General features: G+C 44.4%; 1 protein-coding gene across 1 annotated transcript in view; it reads left to right on the top strand.

Annotated features, from left to right (window-relative positions):
- The window catches only part of LOC113406147 (gem-associated protein 8-like), a 34,962-nt gene extending 17,796 nt beyond the window's left edge, over positions 1 to 17,166 (top strand). Inside the window, exon 4 of the mRNA XM_026649098.1 lies at positions 16,813 to 17,166. Coding sequence (XP_026504883.1) covers positions 16,813 to 17,069 — 257 coding nt within the window. The 3' untranslated portion in view covers positions 17,070 to 17,166. The remainder of the gene's footprint in view (positions 1 to 16,812) is intronic.
- Positions 17,167 to 17,587: the final 421 nt, after the last annotated feature.

Raw genomic sequence — 17,587 nt, 5'->3', positions numbered from 1 at the left:
ACCCCAAGCCCCAGCCCTGACCTCCCTCCCAGAGCCAGCACCCCATATCCCCTCCTACACCCCTGCCCCAGCCCTGACCTCCCTCCCAGAGCCAGCACCCTGTACCCCCTCCTGCACCCCAACACTCTGCCCCAGCCCGGAGCCCCCTCCTGCATCCAAACTCCCTCCCAGAGCTTGCACCCCTCACCCCCTCCTGCACCCCAACACTCTACCCCAGGCTCAGCCTAGAGCCCCCTCCCACACTGCGAACCCCTCGGCCCCAGCCCAGAGCCCGCACCCCCTCCCGCATCCCAACCCCTACCCCAGCCGGGTGAAAGTGAGTGAAGGTGGGGGAGAGGGAGTGACGGGGGGGGGAATGGAGTGAGCAGGGTGGGGCTTTGGGCAAGGGGCGGGGCCTTGGGGAAGGGGTGGGGTAGATCCTGGGTTGCTCTTAAATTCAAAAAGTGATCTTGGGGGTAAAAAGATTGGAGACCACTGCATTAATCTAACGTGCAGGTGACGTTTTGTGGTTGCATGTCTTCCCTCAGGCCACTGAGAGAAAAACATGAAGTCATTTTTCCGGGTTATTGCACATGTCAGATGTGTAGTGTACTAATACCAAATTTTTCAAGAATACTGGATGTAAAGGACAAAATACATTACACTGGCCTTTTTAGGTTTTCAAAGAACATGTTTTAAGAATTAAAATAACATAAAAGCATAAAATAACATAAAAGCAGTTTGTCAGGACTTGCAATTCAGCAAATTTTCTAGTTGCACATATTTTCCATTTCACACTTTTCAACCTAGTCTTTAAAACATTACTCACCTTTTGGATTTTTCTTACATGCCATTTTTCTCTTTGCGTTTTTATTTATTTATTTTTTAATAAAAGGGAAAATGGTATAGTGCTATAATGCAAGGCTAATTATAGAATTAACAATGCACAGACTACTGTACCACAATAATAAAATGGCAGTGGGGTAGTTTCCTGTATTTAAAAACAAAGAAAAGCAGAGGAAATTACAGTCATGCCAGTTAATTATTGAGGCATTGCAGTCTGTGCATTGTTAATGCTATTCCTAGCTTTTTCCATTAGAGCCCCAGTTTTGAATGGCTACATATACACACCCTCCCTCCAATTTACCAAAACTAGTCCAAATACAATGTTTCAGACATGGTTTCCAGCCAGAGGAAGCCTTTAAAGAAAAAGTTTTGCAGTGATCAAATTAGATGTTTGTTACATATGAGAGTTTGAAACTTCAGTGGTTTGCAAATTCATACTCTCTTCGCCCTCCCCTTCATCTTGAAAAAATCAGTTTGTTTCTTTGATCTCAGTAAAGATTGCTGCCTTTGGCTATTTTGTAAAGATTGGTGGATTAAATTGGGAATTTTTCAGTATGCTATTTTTAACTTATGGAAATATAACTAAGTTTATAATTTTTTTTTTTTAAATTTAAACAGGTAAGTGTGTGTTTCCTTGGAACCATATAATCTTCCAAATAGAATCGTAAGACTGGAAGGGACCCCAAGAGGTCTTCTAGTCCAGTCCCCTGCACTGATGGCAGGACTAAGTATCAAACAGATCACTAAGATAGGTTTGTTTGCCACCATTATTTTTCCCCAAAGTACAGTAATTTTCCCTCCCCATTCTTCAGCTGCACTCTTTCCCACCAGAGGTCCTAGCAGTTTCTTGGTTTTGGTTGCCAGTATCTTTTCCTCTTCTCCCCCTCTGCCCACAGTACCAAAACAGGGTGACTGGTGGCAGAATCATCACCCCACATGCACTCCCTTCATACATGTCCTCTTGACTTCAGGGGCTCTGCCAGCACTGCTGCCACTTGAATCTGTCAGCGTCCTCTTCCCAGTACTTGAATCACTGCAGATTCTTCTGTTGGAGATAGCACCTCTGAGGTTGGACTGTCTCCTGAAGGCCAAGGAAATGATTCTAGTATTCACAGCCCTTCATGAGCTGCATGGAGAGGTGGGGAAGCAGCTGTCCTTCATTGCTATATCCCAGGTCTTGAGGCACTACATTTCCCAGCAGCAGCCCTGTAGTAATGGAGCCTCTCCATAGGCTCTAGGAATTCGACTATGATGATGTTTCCTGTAGCAGCAGAATCTTCACCCGCCTCTCCTTTGCAGATGAAATTCTTTGGTACAGCATTCAGGACCCTACATGGGGAGGCAGACAACAGAAGAATTCCCTTCCCGGTGCAGGGAGGCAGTGGCAGAATTTTCACCTCCCCAACATGTACTTTTGTCTTGAAATATAGCTATAATTGTGCACTTCCAGAATCTAGACTTAGGTTCATTTGAGGGGTGGTAGAGGCAGATGGGTGGACGTGCCCTCATATCTGTAATTTCACAAAGGACAGTTCGTCTTTAGTTCTAAGAGTATCTGGGAACACAGATGATCCTTGAAGACTAGATGGTAAATTAAAAAAAAAAAAAGCGCATGCAATTATCCTTTGGAAAAGCCCTTCGGTCTTGTATTCTTCAGAGACAGTTTAAGCATATAAAAATATATTGCTTTTGTACATGGGGATGTGAATTTCATAATGATGCAACACAGCCTGCAAACCCTGAAGACTGCACTGTTTAGCTGTTGCTGCTATAAGAATAATAGCTAATTTAAAGGAGGCACTGGAAGGCTTAGGATATTAATAATGGAACTGGGCTTTCATCCCTGGGTTTCAAATACAACCTGAGCTTCACATCACTTGTTGGCTCTTCAGTGGCTAACATCTAGGAAGAGTGGTTTGGTGGTTAAAACACAGAGTTAGGAAACATGATCTCTATTTCTTTCTCTGCCTTAGGGTTGCTGTGCAGCCTTGGCTGAGACACTTAATCTAATGCTGAGGTGCTGAGCATCTGCAGCTCCTACTGAGTCCAGTAGAAATTGAGGATGCTCAGCATATCTGAAAATCTGTCGGTGCTTTACTATGGAGATAGGTGTCTAACTTTAGGAACCAGCGTTTGAAAATGTTGGCCTTAATCTTTCTGTGTCTCAGTTTTCCATCTACAGCTCATTGCCTCTTTCAGCTCGCTGCCAGGGTCAGTCTCACTTCACTCTACAACATAGGCCTGTCTCCCTGGCCTCCTCTCAATTGTCGATGGATGCACAACCAGAATGCTATGAGGAACTGTGGTACTCAGCTATCATACCACTCTGGTGAGGGCTTAGCAAGTTGCTCTAACATACAAACCCACTCTTACAATTTTAGCTACTCCTTACTCTTTTTTGAATTGTTTATTTTAATAATTCAGTTTTAGATAGAATTGCATGCCGGCTCCTGCCTCTGCTTCCTTCTAGGAGTTAGGGGGTTGAGGGCATTGCTCTATATTTGGGCTCATCAGACCAGTGCCAGAAAACTGAGGGATACAGTCCCATGTCTAGAGACTGCCTATGGGACGAGAAATCCCTCATAGTCTTGCCAAACCCCAAGAGCCTGGGGATGTGAAAAACACTTCCCGGGAATGGGGAGAGTGACAAACCGTGGGTACTTCCAGCTGGAGGAGGGAGGGAGTGCTCTGTGTGGGGCTGTGGAGTACTAGGGGATTGTATCTGAATAGCCCAGTGGGGAGCCTAGGATTCTGTTTTCCTCTAGAACTACTCCTAGCGCTGGACTCTGCTACACTAGCAATTTTCTGAAGTTAGTCCTGCTTATTTGCTTATTCTGCTGGCATCTGCAGCTGCTCTTACTGGCTCCTGTACTCTCCTTTACATGCTTTTCCCCTCCAGGGGAGCCTGGTTGAGCAGCTGCAGCTGCTGGGGAAAGAACTGGTGAGACCCTGCTGACGAGAGCAGCTCTAGAGGAAAGCAGAGTCTCCTGCTCCTCTGGTGGCTCTTCAGAAGTAGCCTCCACATTGCCTTGAATGCCTATTCAGCTCTCCTTGTGCTCCTCTCCCCAGACTGTGTGTTTGCTGCCTGCCCCATAACCTGCTGTGGTTGGATACCCTTACTAGGCTCCTTTTGCAGGAGAAATGTCTGGCATTTCTGGTCTCCAAAATCAGTGCACTTTGGCTGGAATTCTGATGGTCAGTTCCTTGTTCTTGCCCCGATGAGTCCTGCAGGAATGTACCTCGGCAGAGTCCCAGCCACTGTCTCCTACTGGGAAGTGGAAGCAGGGACCTGGAAACAATGAACATATTCTAATAAGCTATTAAAATAAGAATTTTTTACTATAACCCCTTGTGCATGGGAGATGGGGGAGGGAACTATTACAGTAGCTATTTCTATAAGAATTTTTAAGTGTTGTTGTAGTATAAAATATTGGGATAAATAAAGCAGAGTCCATAGTTTCTGCAATTCCTTGGCCACCTGCCCCAGAATATGGCTGCACAATATCTAAAGTTTCATTTTTAAAAGATTAATTTTCTAGTCCTTATGGTTCAAAGAAACCCTTCCAAATGCCTAGCTCTGAGAGGTGTGAACTGCTCCCATTCACTTTAATGTGTGTTAATGCCCAAACTTAATAATGACCATTTAAATGTCAGCATCTTTCACTATTTCTCTGAACATGTTAGCAAAGCATCCAAATCCAGGTAACAACGCTCTTATGCAGTGTTGTTAGAGGCAGTCCGGGGAAATGGAGCTGAGAGGTCAAGGGCTTCTGCCCCCACCCCCTTCCAAAATTGTCACCTACTAATCTGTGTGAAAGAGAGAGTGAAAGAGAAGGGCAGAGAGTAAGGATGGACTGATGGTTAGGGTGCTGCTCACCTCAGATTTGAAAGACTGGGTTCAATTCTGTGCTCTGCTACACACATCCAAGGTGACTTTGGGAAAGTCACTTAGGCGATGGCTACACTACGGCCACCCCCCTGAGTGGCATAACTTATGCCAACTTAAGCGTCAGTGTGGGCAGTGCTCTCCTGCTGACCTAGTGAGTTCTCCTACCGACATAGCTACTGCTGCTCGCGGGGACTGGCGTAAGTAAGCTGCCGGGAGAGCTCTCCCCCATTGGCTTAGAGCAGCTACACTAGAGAGCTTACGGTGGTGCGTGTGCATCAGTGCAGCTGCGAAACTGCAAGCTCTCTCATGTAGCCACAGCCTTAGTCTTTCTGTGCCTGCAAAATGGAGATAATAGCACTCTCCTGCTTCATAGGGTTGTTCTGAAGATATACGTACATTAGTGATTGTGAGGTATTCAAATACTACAGAGATGGGGGCTATATAAAGTACCAAAAATAGATTGGTGCATCCCCTCCCCAGTTCCACAATTCTCATTTGCCTCCTGAGTGCCAAAAATCCCTTGCGCTGGTGCCAAAGTCTCCCCTGATTTTTGAAAGTATTTGTTGTCAATATAAAATTCTGCAACATGTTGAAAATATGGCAGAAGTGTAAAATGACAAATAAATTTTAAACTGAGATTTGTATTGAAATTAATATTAGAGTAAATAACACAGGGAGCACTCTTCTGATTCTGTGATTGCTCATATTTAATTCAGTAAAAACCTTCTTGTTTTGATTTCACTTGGAGCTACTGCAGAAATGTCACAGCACCAGAAAATTCAGCACTACTTTGACAGTGAAATCAAGAGAGTCAACTACGGAATTTAGGTCCTCAAAGTGTGTTTGGGACCCTGATTTTTAACACTGTTGTCCCCAAGTATCAGAAAGTACCAACTTTCTGATATTCTTTCCCACTGCATAGTCCTTGCAGATTGCCTTTCTTTTCAGCAGCTGGAGACAGAGATGTGGAGGAGATTAGAGCACCAGTGGTGGTAGAAGATTTGCTCGAAGCCTCATCAGTTGTGATTGTTTTCATATTCCTATGCCAGAGCTGTGGTGCAGTAGAGTTAAGAAATCATTTTCTTCTCTTACCACCGCATCGGTGAAGTCTACACCTGTGGAACTGTTCAGTGGGGGGTTTCATTGTGAAGGACTTTTTTTTTTTTTTTTAACTGCAAAGAAGGAAAATTTGTTATAACCAGAGCACGTGGGGGGAGACAGTGTCAGGGCAGTAGGTGTTAAGTGCCTTCTCATCCTTTGTGGACTTTCTCGCTAAGATGGATTTCTAAGAGAGCTGAATCCGCCCACTTATGGGGTGGACTGTTGTGCTTCTTGGTTGGTAAAAGCCCCAATTCACCAAGGCACTTCAGAACATGCCTAAATGTGATCATGTGAGTAGCCCCTTTGAAGTCAGTTCAGGGTGGTACTGAGCTCGGTACTGAGCTCACACTTGGCAGGAATTGTTAATAATTTAACACTGGGCAGGATGCCAGCTGCCCTTTTTAAACAGGCAGTAGTTAGGCTCTTGGTCCAGAAGCAGGTTCTGAATGATTGCTTGGTATCAGAGCAGATGATGACGGAGGCAGCTCCAGTCACATCTGGAGTCCATACATTTTCTCGATTCTTATCAGTTGGTTTTTTTCTCAGTATTGATACCTTTGATTCATGATCTATTTATAGTAAGTATGCCAGAAAGGTATCCATGTTGATTTTATACATCTGTCAGCCACAGTCTGTACCAGAGGAACATTGCTGGAATTTGATATGGGGGCATGGGGGTGGAGACTGGAATAGTTCAGCTTTTCTTTTTTTTTTAATGAAAGATTCCATAAGGTGTCTTCAATAATTTTTCCTCCTCCCCAAGGGCTCTCGACTGCATGGTGTTCAATCTTGTCACCCTGCTTCTTCATCAAAGAATATGCTGCTTCTCTGCCCTCTCATTGCTCAGTTGAGGTACACATGGATTGAGTGAGCTGATAATTTTGCTTTCAGTACAGAATTACAAGGGAGGGAAGTGGCCTTCGTTTAGTAGACATTGTAAATCTTAGTTTCATTTACTAAGGCCAGGTCTACACTAACCCCCTAATTCGAACTAAGGTACGCAACTTCAGCTACGTGAATAACGTAGCTGAAGTTCGAAGTACCTTAGTTCGAACTTACCTCGGTCCACACACGGCAGTCAGGCTCCCCGTCGACTCCACGGTACTCCTCTTGTCTAGCAGGAGTACTGCAGTCGACGGCGAGCACTTCCGGGTTCGACTTATTGCGTCCAGACAAGACGCGATAAGTCGAACCCAGAAGTTCGATCGCTCGCCGCCGAACTACCGGGTAAGTGTAGACCTACCCTAAGATGCCCTGGTAGGTGAAAGACAGTATCAGAACTAGGAGACCATGTTTTAGTTTATGCTCTGGTCTGGACTTTTGCTTCCTGGCATGCAGGAGGTTTCTCCTGCAGTTTTATAGTAGCTTAGAGTGCCAAACTTGTTGACCAATTACAAGTGAAGTTGCTGGGTGGTCAGCTAGCATAATATAACAGCAGAGGGAAATAGGAAGAACATTCAGAAGAAAGTCTGAGGAAAAATCCCAAATCCCTTGCTACCAAAGTTCTGATCAACTGAGCCACTCTGGAAAGTGTGATGACCCCTCTCTCAAGAGGCTCCTTATGAAATGATGGACAAGCCAGGTTAGGAAACTTGCCCTGGTTGCCTAGAGGCTTGGACTTTTGGGGTTTTTTGTTTGTTTGTTTTTTTAACTTGCTGAGGCCAGCTTAATCCTGATCAGTGTAATTTATTTTATTCTGTGTGTCTGCAGTAACAGTTTCTTGGATCACTGCTAGTTAACTGAAAGGTCAGTGCATAGTTCCTCAATGTTTCTTAAAAAAAAAAAAAAAAAAAAAGTTAACATGACCGCTACAAAATGTTATCCGAAAACACTTGAAAAAGAGAGTTTTTGCTGAAGCAAAGAGTAACCATTTCCCCGTTGTTTATTATTTTATTTGCATTCATATAACATACAATAAAACTAGCTGCAGTTGGGAAATATAGCTCAACAATTTAATATGCTATTGTGAGAATTAAATTTTTAGAAAGTAATGCAGGCAAAATACTGTTTTGGATTATACTCACAGTTCACATTTCAGTGCTATTCAGTTGTCTGGTGTTCTGTACAGGTATGAAACATTTATTTCATAGCATACCTACTTAATCTCTATTCACAACTCTACTCAGAACATAGATGGTGATCTTTGACAATGGCAAAACAGATTTAAAAATAAAACACCTTTGGATTTGGGCATTCTGAATTTCTTTAGGAGGCTGATACAAGTTGTTTTTGTAATGGAGCATATAATAAAGTACATTCTCTCTCCTGTTGTGTGTAAAGTTTATGTGGGCATGTATGTAGGTATAGTTTATATATAGATTTAAGTAATCTCTCTGTTTACCGTAGCACTGGTGTCTTTGTCTGTTGTCAGCATTGTTGCCATCAGCGACAGATTGGAATTGTTTTGGGGGGAGGGGAAGGAGTGCACAATCAGCTGGTCTGAATCTAATCTTATTGCTGTAGACTTGATCCTTACTAGAAGCAGCTGCCAAAGCCTGATCCTGCGCTAATTTCAAAGTAATGGCCAGTAGCCCATTGACTTTGTAATTCTGTCATGTGACGTAAGCGTACAGACTCTGGCTATCCCTTCCAATAGCGTGTGTGTCTTACTGGGTGAATAGTACAGCATAATGTGACCTGGTTCTGGTCACTTTAACATTGTAAAATGTGCTATGCCTCAGTGAGTCTGGATGCTTTAGTCCATTATGTATGCAGTGTGGACTGGTCCATGTGTGGCAGAGAGATATGATCATGGATTCTGTTAGAGCTGTCTGTAATTTCTAGAACAGACTTTCACTCAAAGTACTGCCAGCCAAGATGATTTCTATATGTAGTAATGCTTGTTTGAGTTCATGTGATAGTTGGGAGTAATGAGATTCTTTAAGAAGGGTTAACGCTGGAAGGTAATAGGGGAAAACATAAACCAGTTGACTGGCAGTTTAGTTGCGGATCCTGGACAGCAGAAATGTAAAGTGTTGCTAGTGTGAATGTTTGATAACAATCTAAACAATAAATCTTGAGTCATTTCTGATCTTGGATCCTTGGGCAGGTATGTGAAATCAGAACTGAGTCCTTACTTGCTAATGGTATTTGTAAAAAGAGAAAATCATTTTTTTAATCTCCTGTTACTCTGCACTTCAACAAGTCATTTAATCCAAAGATTTCAAAATAATTTGTAACCATTAATCATTCCAAAATTCCCTGTGAAGTAGGAAAACATTCTACTAATTTTATAGATCAATAGGCTGAGGCACAGAGCGGATAAGTAACTTGCCAACATTATAACTACTCTAAAGCAAATCTGGAAATGGAACCCAAGAGTTCTGACTTCAGTTCCTTGTTTCTAACTATTATATATTTAAATTTTTAAATTTACATTCACTCAGTGTCTTGGTAGCGATTTCATCTTATTTCTACAATTGTCAGTTTCCCTCTCCTAAAGCTCTAGAAAAGCTGAGAAAGTGTCTGTTATAACAAAAGGAAATGAGCTGAATTGAATACATTTGATTTGGGAAATCTGTTTTGTGTCTGCTGGAACAGATTGCCTATTACAACCATGTCAGTTCTGAGGAGTGCACTCTTTGGACTCTTTCCTACTTGTTTCTCCAGTGAGATTTCAGATGACAGCAAGACTGACAATGAAATACATCTGCTCCTATTTCTTATGTTGAAATCCACAGTGAAACTGTTTTCTCTTAAGAGTTGTGTTGTTCATAGATTTAAGCCGTGCTCATGGTAAAATGTTGGATATTTATTCTGATGATTAGTAGGGATGAAGGTGAGTTAGAACTATTCTGCATGAAGGTGCCTGGATTTATAATCTTTTTGTTAATTCCAGTTTGTGGTTGGCTGCCATGGCAGTGACTGAGCGCTTGCCTACATGGGGAATTATTCCAGAATAAAGTAATTTTTATTCCAGAATAGTGTCCACACATGGGAGTTATACCAGCAGAGCTGTAGCAGAATAGTTACTCTGCTATAGCTATGCCAGTCAATTTCCCTGTGTAGACAAGTCCTAATCCTTCTGTTTGAGGAGTGATGTGATCTCCCTCGGAGATCATGTTTCAGTGGGGGAAGTGTTCATTAAGTTTTCAGTTGTAGCCCTAATATTGTCATTCTGCAAGCAGAAGCCAGTTTGAATTTAATTAGGGCTACCATACGTCCGGATTTCCCCGGACATGTCCGGCTTTTCGTTCTTTAAATAGCCATCCGGGGGGATTTCTAAAAATCTAAAAATGTCCGGGATTTCCCCCCAGTCGGCTATTTATAGACCGAAAAGCGGCGGCCAAGCGCCGCTCAGCAGCCAAAGCCCTTTCCCGGCTCCCCCCATCCCCTGCAGCCTTAGCACGCCGCCCGGCACCGCAGCTGTCCACCTCTCCCCCAGCTCACTTCCCCCTCCTCCCCTCCCCTGAACGCTCCGCCCCCCTGCTCCTCCCCCTCCCCTGCTTCCTGCGAATCAGATGTTCGCGGGAAGTCTGAAAACAAGCAGGGGCAGGCGGGCAGTAGCAGGTAAGCTGGGACGGGGGGGACGCGAGGAGGAGGGCTCCGGGGAGGTGCGGCGCAGCCCAGTCCGGCCCCGGCCAAGCGGATCCGGCCCCGGCCGGCCCCAGCGTCTCTGGCCTGGCTCGGCTCAGGCACCAGCCCCGGTTCCGGCCGAGTGCTGCCCGGCCCTGACCCCAGCGCCTCCAGCCCTGACCCCAGCGCCTCCGGCCCTGGCCCCAGGGGCACCGGCCCCGGTTCAGGCCGAGCGGCGCCGGCTGAGCACCCCTGGCTCCGGCCCCGGTTCCGGCCGAGCGCGCCGACCCTGGCCCCAGTGACTCCGGCCCGGCTCGGGTCCCAGGGCGGCGGCCCCGGTTCCGGCCGAGCGCGCCGGCCCGGCCCCGCCCGAGCACCTCCGGCCTGGCCCCAAGCCCCGCGACCCCGGCCGGAGCGCAGCCCAATTCCTGGGCTCTTGCTAAAGCCGGCCCTGGTCAGGGGACAGGGAGGGGGGCTTGGATGGGTCGGGAGTTCTGGGGGGGCTGTCAGTGGGGCAGGGGTGTGGAGAGGGGTCGAGGCAGGCAGGGAGCAGAGGGGATTGGATGGGTCAGGTGTTCTGGGGGTTCTGTCAGGGGGCGGGGAGCAGTTGGATAGGGCATGGAAGTCCCAGGGGTGTGAATATGGGGTGGGGGTGTGGATAAGGGTCGGGGCAGTCAGGGGACAGGTAGGATCCTAGGGGGGCAGTTAGGGTGGGGGGTTCTCAGGAGGGGGCAGTCAGAGGACAAGAAGCAGGGAGGCTTAGATAGGGGTGGGATCCCAAGGGGCAGTTAGTGGCAGGGTCCCAGGAGGGGGCAGTCAGGGGACACGGAGCGGGGGGGGGGTTGGGGGTTCTGAGGGGGGCAGTCATGGGGTGGGAAGTGGGAGGGGGGGGATGGGGGCGGGCGGGGCTAGAGCAGGGCTCCTCCCCCCCCAGTGTCCTCTTTTTTGATTGTGGAAATATGGTAACCCTAAATTTAATGGCAATTTTAAGCATGGATGCAGCCTACCTAAGGTAATTCACAGCTAGAACTGGCTTGCTCACGCTGCATCATATTTTCTGATTTAGTACATGTGTGCAGGACTTTTCGTTGTTTTGTGCTCACCTGTGTCAAAGAAACCATATCCCGTAAATAAGACTGTATTTTTGCATAATCCCAATTCGTTTGAATTTGGGTTTACCCAAAAATTGGTTGCATCACCCAGGCTCCCACTGACTGATGTGCCATTCTTGCAAAGCTCTGCATTGCTGCAGGAGCAGAGCTTGAGGCTTCAGCCTTGTGTGGAACTCCTAAGCTCCTTGGGATTTCTAAAGAGCTAAAGCTAAATACCTTGGAGATCCCAGTTACAGAACCCTCCGTTTTTAAAGTTTGTTTTGTGGTTTTTATACAAATGTATTTATTAATTGTACCCAAAGGTTTAGCTGGTGTTAGTGATTAATATTTTTTATGATAAAATAGCCTGTTTCTGCCAGCTCAGGAAAGATCACATGGAACATTGCAGTAGTTTTTTTACAGCTCCCTAGCAAAACCTTGGAAGAATCAGCCTCTCAAACTGAGGATCAGCATATGGGTAGAAGATTAGCACACCAGAGGACTGCTTCTAACACGGCCTTCAGAGACAGAACTAGGAACTAAAAACCTCAGTGGAAAAGGTGAATGCCTAAATTCTTCAGATAGATTTGTGACATGCTGCTCATGTCCAGGTTATATTTAGAAGTGGATCGGGAAGTTCAGAAATGAGACTATTATTTATCTTTGTAATAAACAGACATATACACTGAACAAGAATACTGGTCAGACATCACAAAAGAAAAACACTGAGGAAAGTGAAATGTTTTTGTAAAGAATAGTCTGTTATCTGGAAGACAGTAAAGGAAGAGCCGTTTGCCACTTCTGAAGAGCAGGACCGTGGTTTGTTGCCAGAATATCATTTGAATGGGCCACAACCCAGAAACATGGCAGAGTGCAAAATGTTTCCACCCAAAGAGTTATGGAGAAGTCTTTATAAGAAGAGTTGTCATTTTGCATAGGCTCAGTAGATACAAGTCTCTCCTTACAGATCTTTCTCCAAATAAAAATGCATATTTTTTAAAAAGAGGAAAAAGTGTAAACTTCTGTGATTACTCTTCAGGCTTCTTAGAAGATATTACAAATAATGAGGGGCAAAATGGATCAAAATTACAGAAAGTATTTGTTCTTTTAAAATGAGGATAAATAGAGTCATCTGGGTTACTAAGGGCCTCTGGGGAAAATTGCTTAAGTCTTGAGGAGGGCCAGCACATGGAGGGTTGTTGTGTCCACATGGAGCCACAATTGCAGGCCGGGGGGAGGCGGAGGGGGAGGGCTTAATCCTTATTGAACTAACAGCAGCTTATTCTGATCCTGTCAGTGACAGTCAGTAGAATTGCAGTTGTCTTTATTTGTGCAGATTTTGTCTCATCTAATGCATTACCAAATTAAAGATGATTATTTATAGCCGGCAGTGTAGGCAAAAAGGGATTGCTTTGGCGCCTGATTACCAGGGTGACTTATCATTATAGGGGTTTTTTTATTATTATTTTTGCACTCTGTGTTCCTAATCAAAATCAAGCTTTAGTGGAACATTAATGAAGGCCTGAAAACCTTGGTAGTGTCCCAGTACAGATGAAAGTGAGTTAAATAAGTGTATTTGGGACCCTGGAAGTTGGAAAGGAATCTCCTCTTCACTATGTCTGGAAAATGGTCTGACAGGTTTGTTTGTTTTTTTTCCAAATGAGGATCATCTCACAGCAGAAATGTATTCAGTAGTGATATATTGATTCTAGAGATGGGTTTTAAGACAAAAGTAACTTTAGGGGTGGGGGAGGGGGAATTCCAGGAAACTGCAATTATAAAAATGTCAGCAGTGTTTATTCTTTGTAGCGTAACCAGATGACACCACAGGTGGTTGCCTGGCTTATAACATTTGCAAAATATTGTTCCACAATTGTATTAGAAAGTAAAATCTTTCCAGTAATTGAATGCTTTAAAAGGAAGCTTTGATATATTTATTTTAGTCTATGGGGAGTGGAAAGAGGGTCCACTCAGAATTATGTAAATAGTTTTTTCAAAGGTATTCCTTGCTCCAGTTCCTTTGCCATGAGGCTCTGATTTGGGAGTGCGAGGGGATTCTAGTACTCTAGGTTGAGGATAACTTTCCTAGTGAGTCCTGCTAGTTTATGTATAGATTAACTTTGGTGTTTGCTTCAGATGAGCGCTGGATTCTTTGCTTTGCCCTATATACATTATAACAGTATGAAGTTTATAACATTTTCTTAAATTCAGTACATTGCTAGTTATTTATTTTCAAATCTTTTGATCCAAGGATAATTGCACATTTCTTGCACAGGTTCTTTTTATTTTTGTGCCTGTGAAAAGAGCCAGATTGATACCCATTGAGACCAAAGTCTGCCATTTTTCCACAGAGCAAGTGCGGTCTGAGCAATGCAAGTCAAACTTCCCCACTCTGCTGGAGAGACTACTGCTATAGATGCTTCAGTTTATATATCCATTCCTTCCTTGGCCTTTTTCCCAAGATTTCCAACAACTGTAGTAATTAGTGCCCATTATGATGGTAGCTTTTGTGACCACAAATAACTGGTTTCAGACGACAAACACACTTCACATAGGCCCCAAAACACCTCTGCTAGTAATACCTTTTAGCACTAGTGTCTTGGGCTGAAGTTGAACAAGTGTCGTAGAAGTGAAAAGCTGTGTGTCCCTTTGCATGTCCTCTGAGTCTGACTTCCTTCTGCAAAGTATTAAACAGCATTAGCTCTGGACTTTAAATACCTGAGACTATATGATGTAGTGATTTTGGGAATCTCTTCACCAGAGCTATGGGATGATAAATAGGTTGGTAAACCTAGGTTCAAAAATCAAGGGAAATACATTTATAAATACAAAATAAAACATATACTGTAGCAGTACCTTGATTTATTTTGGGATTAGGATCAAAGATTATTCCTTATAGCAGGGGTCGGCAACCTTCGGCACGCAGCCCATCAGGGTAATCTGCTGGTGGCTGCAAGACATTTTGTTTATGTTGACCGTCCGGAGGCATGACCCCCCGCAGCTCCCAGTGGCCGCTGTTCGCCATTCCCGGCCAATGGAAGTTGCGGGAAGCGGCGTGGGCTGCAGCCTGTGGACAGTCAATGTAAACAAAAACAACCAGGAGTCCGGTGGCACCTTAAAGACTAACAGATTTATTTGGGCAGAAGCTTTCTGAAGAAGTGAGGTTTTTTACCCACGAAAGCTTTTGCCCAAATCTGCCACCGGACTCCTTGTTGTTTTTGTGGATACAGACTAACACGGCTACCTCCTGATACTTGACACAACATAAACAAAATGTCTCGCGGCCCGCCAGCGAATTATCCTGATGGGCTGCGTGCCGAAGGTTGCTGACCCCTGCCTTATACGTTTCCATATGGACCCTCATCTATGTGTTTCCTCAGGGGTATTGACAGAAGAATGTTCTTCCCTTTGGAGACATGCCTTTTAAAACAAAATAATAGTAAGGGGAGCATCTAGATAGAACGAGTGTGCTCATAGTCCCGCAAACTCCCCCTCTACTTCTGCCACAGAAATATGGACAAATACAGTAACCTTTAAAATGGCAAGGCAAAGCTTTCTGTCTCTCCAGCAAAGAAACAGACGCCAGAGTTGAAGTTTCATATTATGCTGTTTAAAATATCTATTTTCTGTGTATGAGGAATGATGTGTTTAGTGAGGCTGACAGACTGTCAGTTGGCTGCTCTACACACTACTTTCCAGCATAAAAATAAACTGCAGATGTTCCAAGACAGATATATCAAGATACTTAACTTTGGTTTCGGGTTTGCAGATGTTCTGTGTTTCACTAGAAATAAATCTCAGGGTTAGTGTTGATAAAAATGCATTCTCCATAACTCCACAGACTGAGTCTTGTGTGTGTTTAATACATTTTGACCTGTAAGCACTTTTGTTGTTTTAAATACACCTCTACCCCGCTATAACGCGACCAGATATAACACGGGTTCGCATATAGCACGGTAGCAGCGGGGCTCCAGCAGCGCTTTAAAGGGTCCAGGGCTCCGGCTGCTGCAGGGAGCCCCGGGCCCTTTAAATCACCACCGGAGCCCTGCTGCTGCTACCCCAGGGCTGTGGCAGCGGGGCTCGCCAGCGCTTTAAAGGGCCTGGGGCTCCCCGCAGCAGCCCTGCCACCTCTACCCCGATATAACGGCGTTTCACCTATAACACGGTAGGGATTTTTGGCTCCCCACGACCGCGTTATATCGGGGTAGAGGTGTACCAGAACAAAAACACATTTCTTGTCTTTTCTTCCCATAAAAAGTAAACCAAAATAAGTTATTAACTAGGACCCCTGTTGTGGAAGATGTTGAGTACTCATCTCTCATCATAGGTGTTGGAACTAGTGGTGCTGGGGGTGCTGCAGCACCCTCTGGCTTGAAGTGGTTTCCATTATATACAGGGTTTACAGTTTGGTTCAATGGCTCTCGGTACTCCCACTATAAAAATTGTTCCAGCACCCCTGTCTGTTGTTGTTTGCAATGGTTGTTGGAAATATTCAGCACCTAGCAGAGTATATCTTCTAGGAGTTGTCCCACAATGTTGGACCTGTTGTTTTAACAACTTAATTAATCTTCTTGCCGGAGTGATGGTTTTTCAATTAGCCTATAGTTGACTGCATGGAGCTGAGCTGGGGACGGGGAATCATCCAGATATTACTTCCAGATGAGTTTTAATTTATTTCCAAGGACAAATAGAACGGTTTTACCTGTCTGAATTACTGTAACTTCACTTTAATACTTTGATATGCTGCTGGGTTTTTAAAACAGAAAATAATGTGTGCTTTGTAAAACTCAAGTAAGGAATGAACGTGGTGCAAGAGTGTAAACATGGCACTGACAGCTGTATTTCCTGCAATACGTTTGATGGCTGGCACTTGCATGACATATTGGCTTGTTCCTTCTTTTCATGTAGAAAATGTAACTGGATACAATTGGCTATGGTTCAACTAAAGTTAGGCTATTTTGTGTATCATCTCATCACAGCTGCAAAGTAATTACTTCCAGAGTTGGGTCTTCCACCTTGACGGGACGCTGAGTGTGTAAGGGAGAGATGAGACAAAGCTGATTCAGTTTTGTTTTTTATAAATGCAAGAGTCTCAACAACTTCAAGATTCAAGTCAGACTACTTTGTTCTCTTTTTAATTTTTAGTTATGCGATTCGGTGGTGTTCTTACATCACGCAGCATGTATTGTAATGTGAAATTTGCTTTGTGAATATAACAATAAGCCACACTTTGAGTGACTGTGTGCTTCAGGTCTAACCGTGGGCCCCGCGTGCATTTGACTCTGTATTCGCTTACAAAATAACAAACTGATGAGATTTCAGCAGAGCTAAAGCATGACTGGGTGGTATCCTAATCAAATATTAAGTCTCCTGAGGTTCTTTTTTGCCTAGGGAAGCAGCAGCAGCTTGAAGCCGAGCACCAGGCCATGTATGTCGAAGCTGATCATGACCTGCACCTAACAACACGACGTTCGGTACAACCCCCTGCAGAAAGACCCGGGGAGAGACGTATGGCTGAAATGAAGAAACTCTATGGTGTGGGTGCGTCCAAAATCCAAGCCATGGAGACTGCCATGCAACTTGCCTTTGATAGGAACTGTGATAAAAAGCAGCCCAAGTACTGGCCTGTTATCCCCCTGAAACTGTGAGCTGTATCATCTTCTGTACTAGCAGTCCAGCGCTGCAGCTGTGGGTGCCCAATCAGGCTACATAGCTCAATGAATGAATCAGGGGTCCTCACTTGTTCTCCTTTCTCCTCCTGCCAAACACACTCCCCCTCTTCTTTTTAATCTGTCTACCAGAGTTTTCAGAACCTATAGCATCTCCACAGGGAAGTCCTAAATTATTGATTTGTACTGTAGGGATAGTGAAATTTTACTTCTTTTAAAATATATATTTCACTAATTTAATGTTGGTCTGCCTGGACCATGCTTGCAGGAAATGCAATAGCATTTGTTTGCACTTAGTGAGCTGGGAAGACTGTTCAGCAACACAAAAATCTCTACAAATGATCCACTTATTTATTATTTTTAATATAGTAGCCTTGAGATCCATTTTAACACAGTACAGCTTGAAGTGTTGTGAATTCTGAACCCTCATCCTTGATTTGGGGATCCTGCAGTCAATTGGCCAAGGTACAAAATACTAAATTACTGTAGCACAGCCA

Source organism: Terrapene carolina, unplaced genomic scaffold (assembly GCF_002925995.2).
Source record: "Terrapene carolina triunguis isolate 2854851 unplaced genomic scaffold, T_m_triunguis-2.0 Scaffold23, whole genome shotgun sequence".
Taxonomy (NCBI): Eukaryota; Metazoa; Chordata; order Testudines; family Emydidae; genus Terrapene; species Terrapene triunguis.
This window is presented reverse-complemented; position numbering and strand designations above follow the sequence as displayed.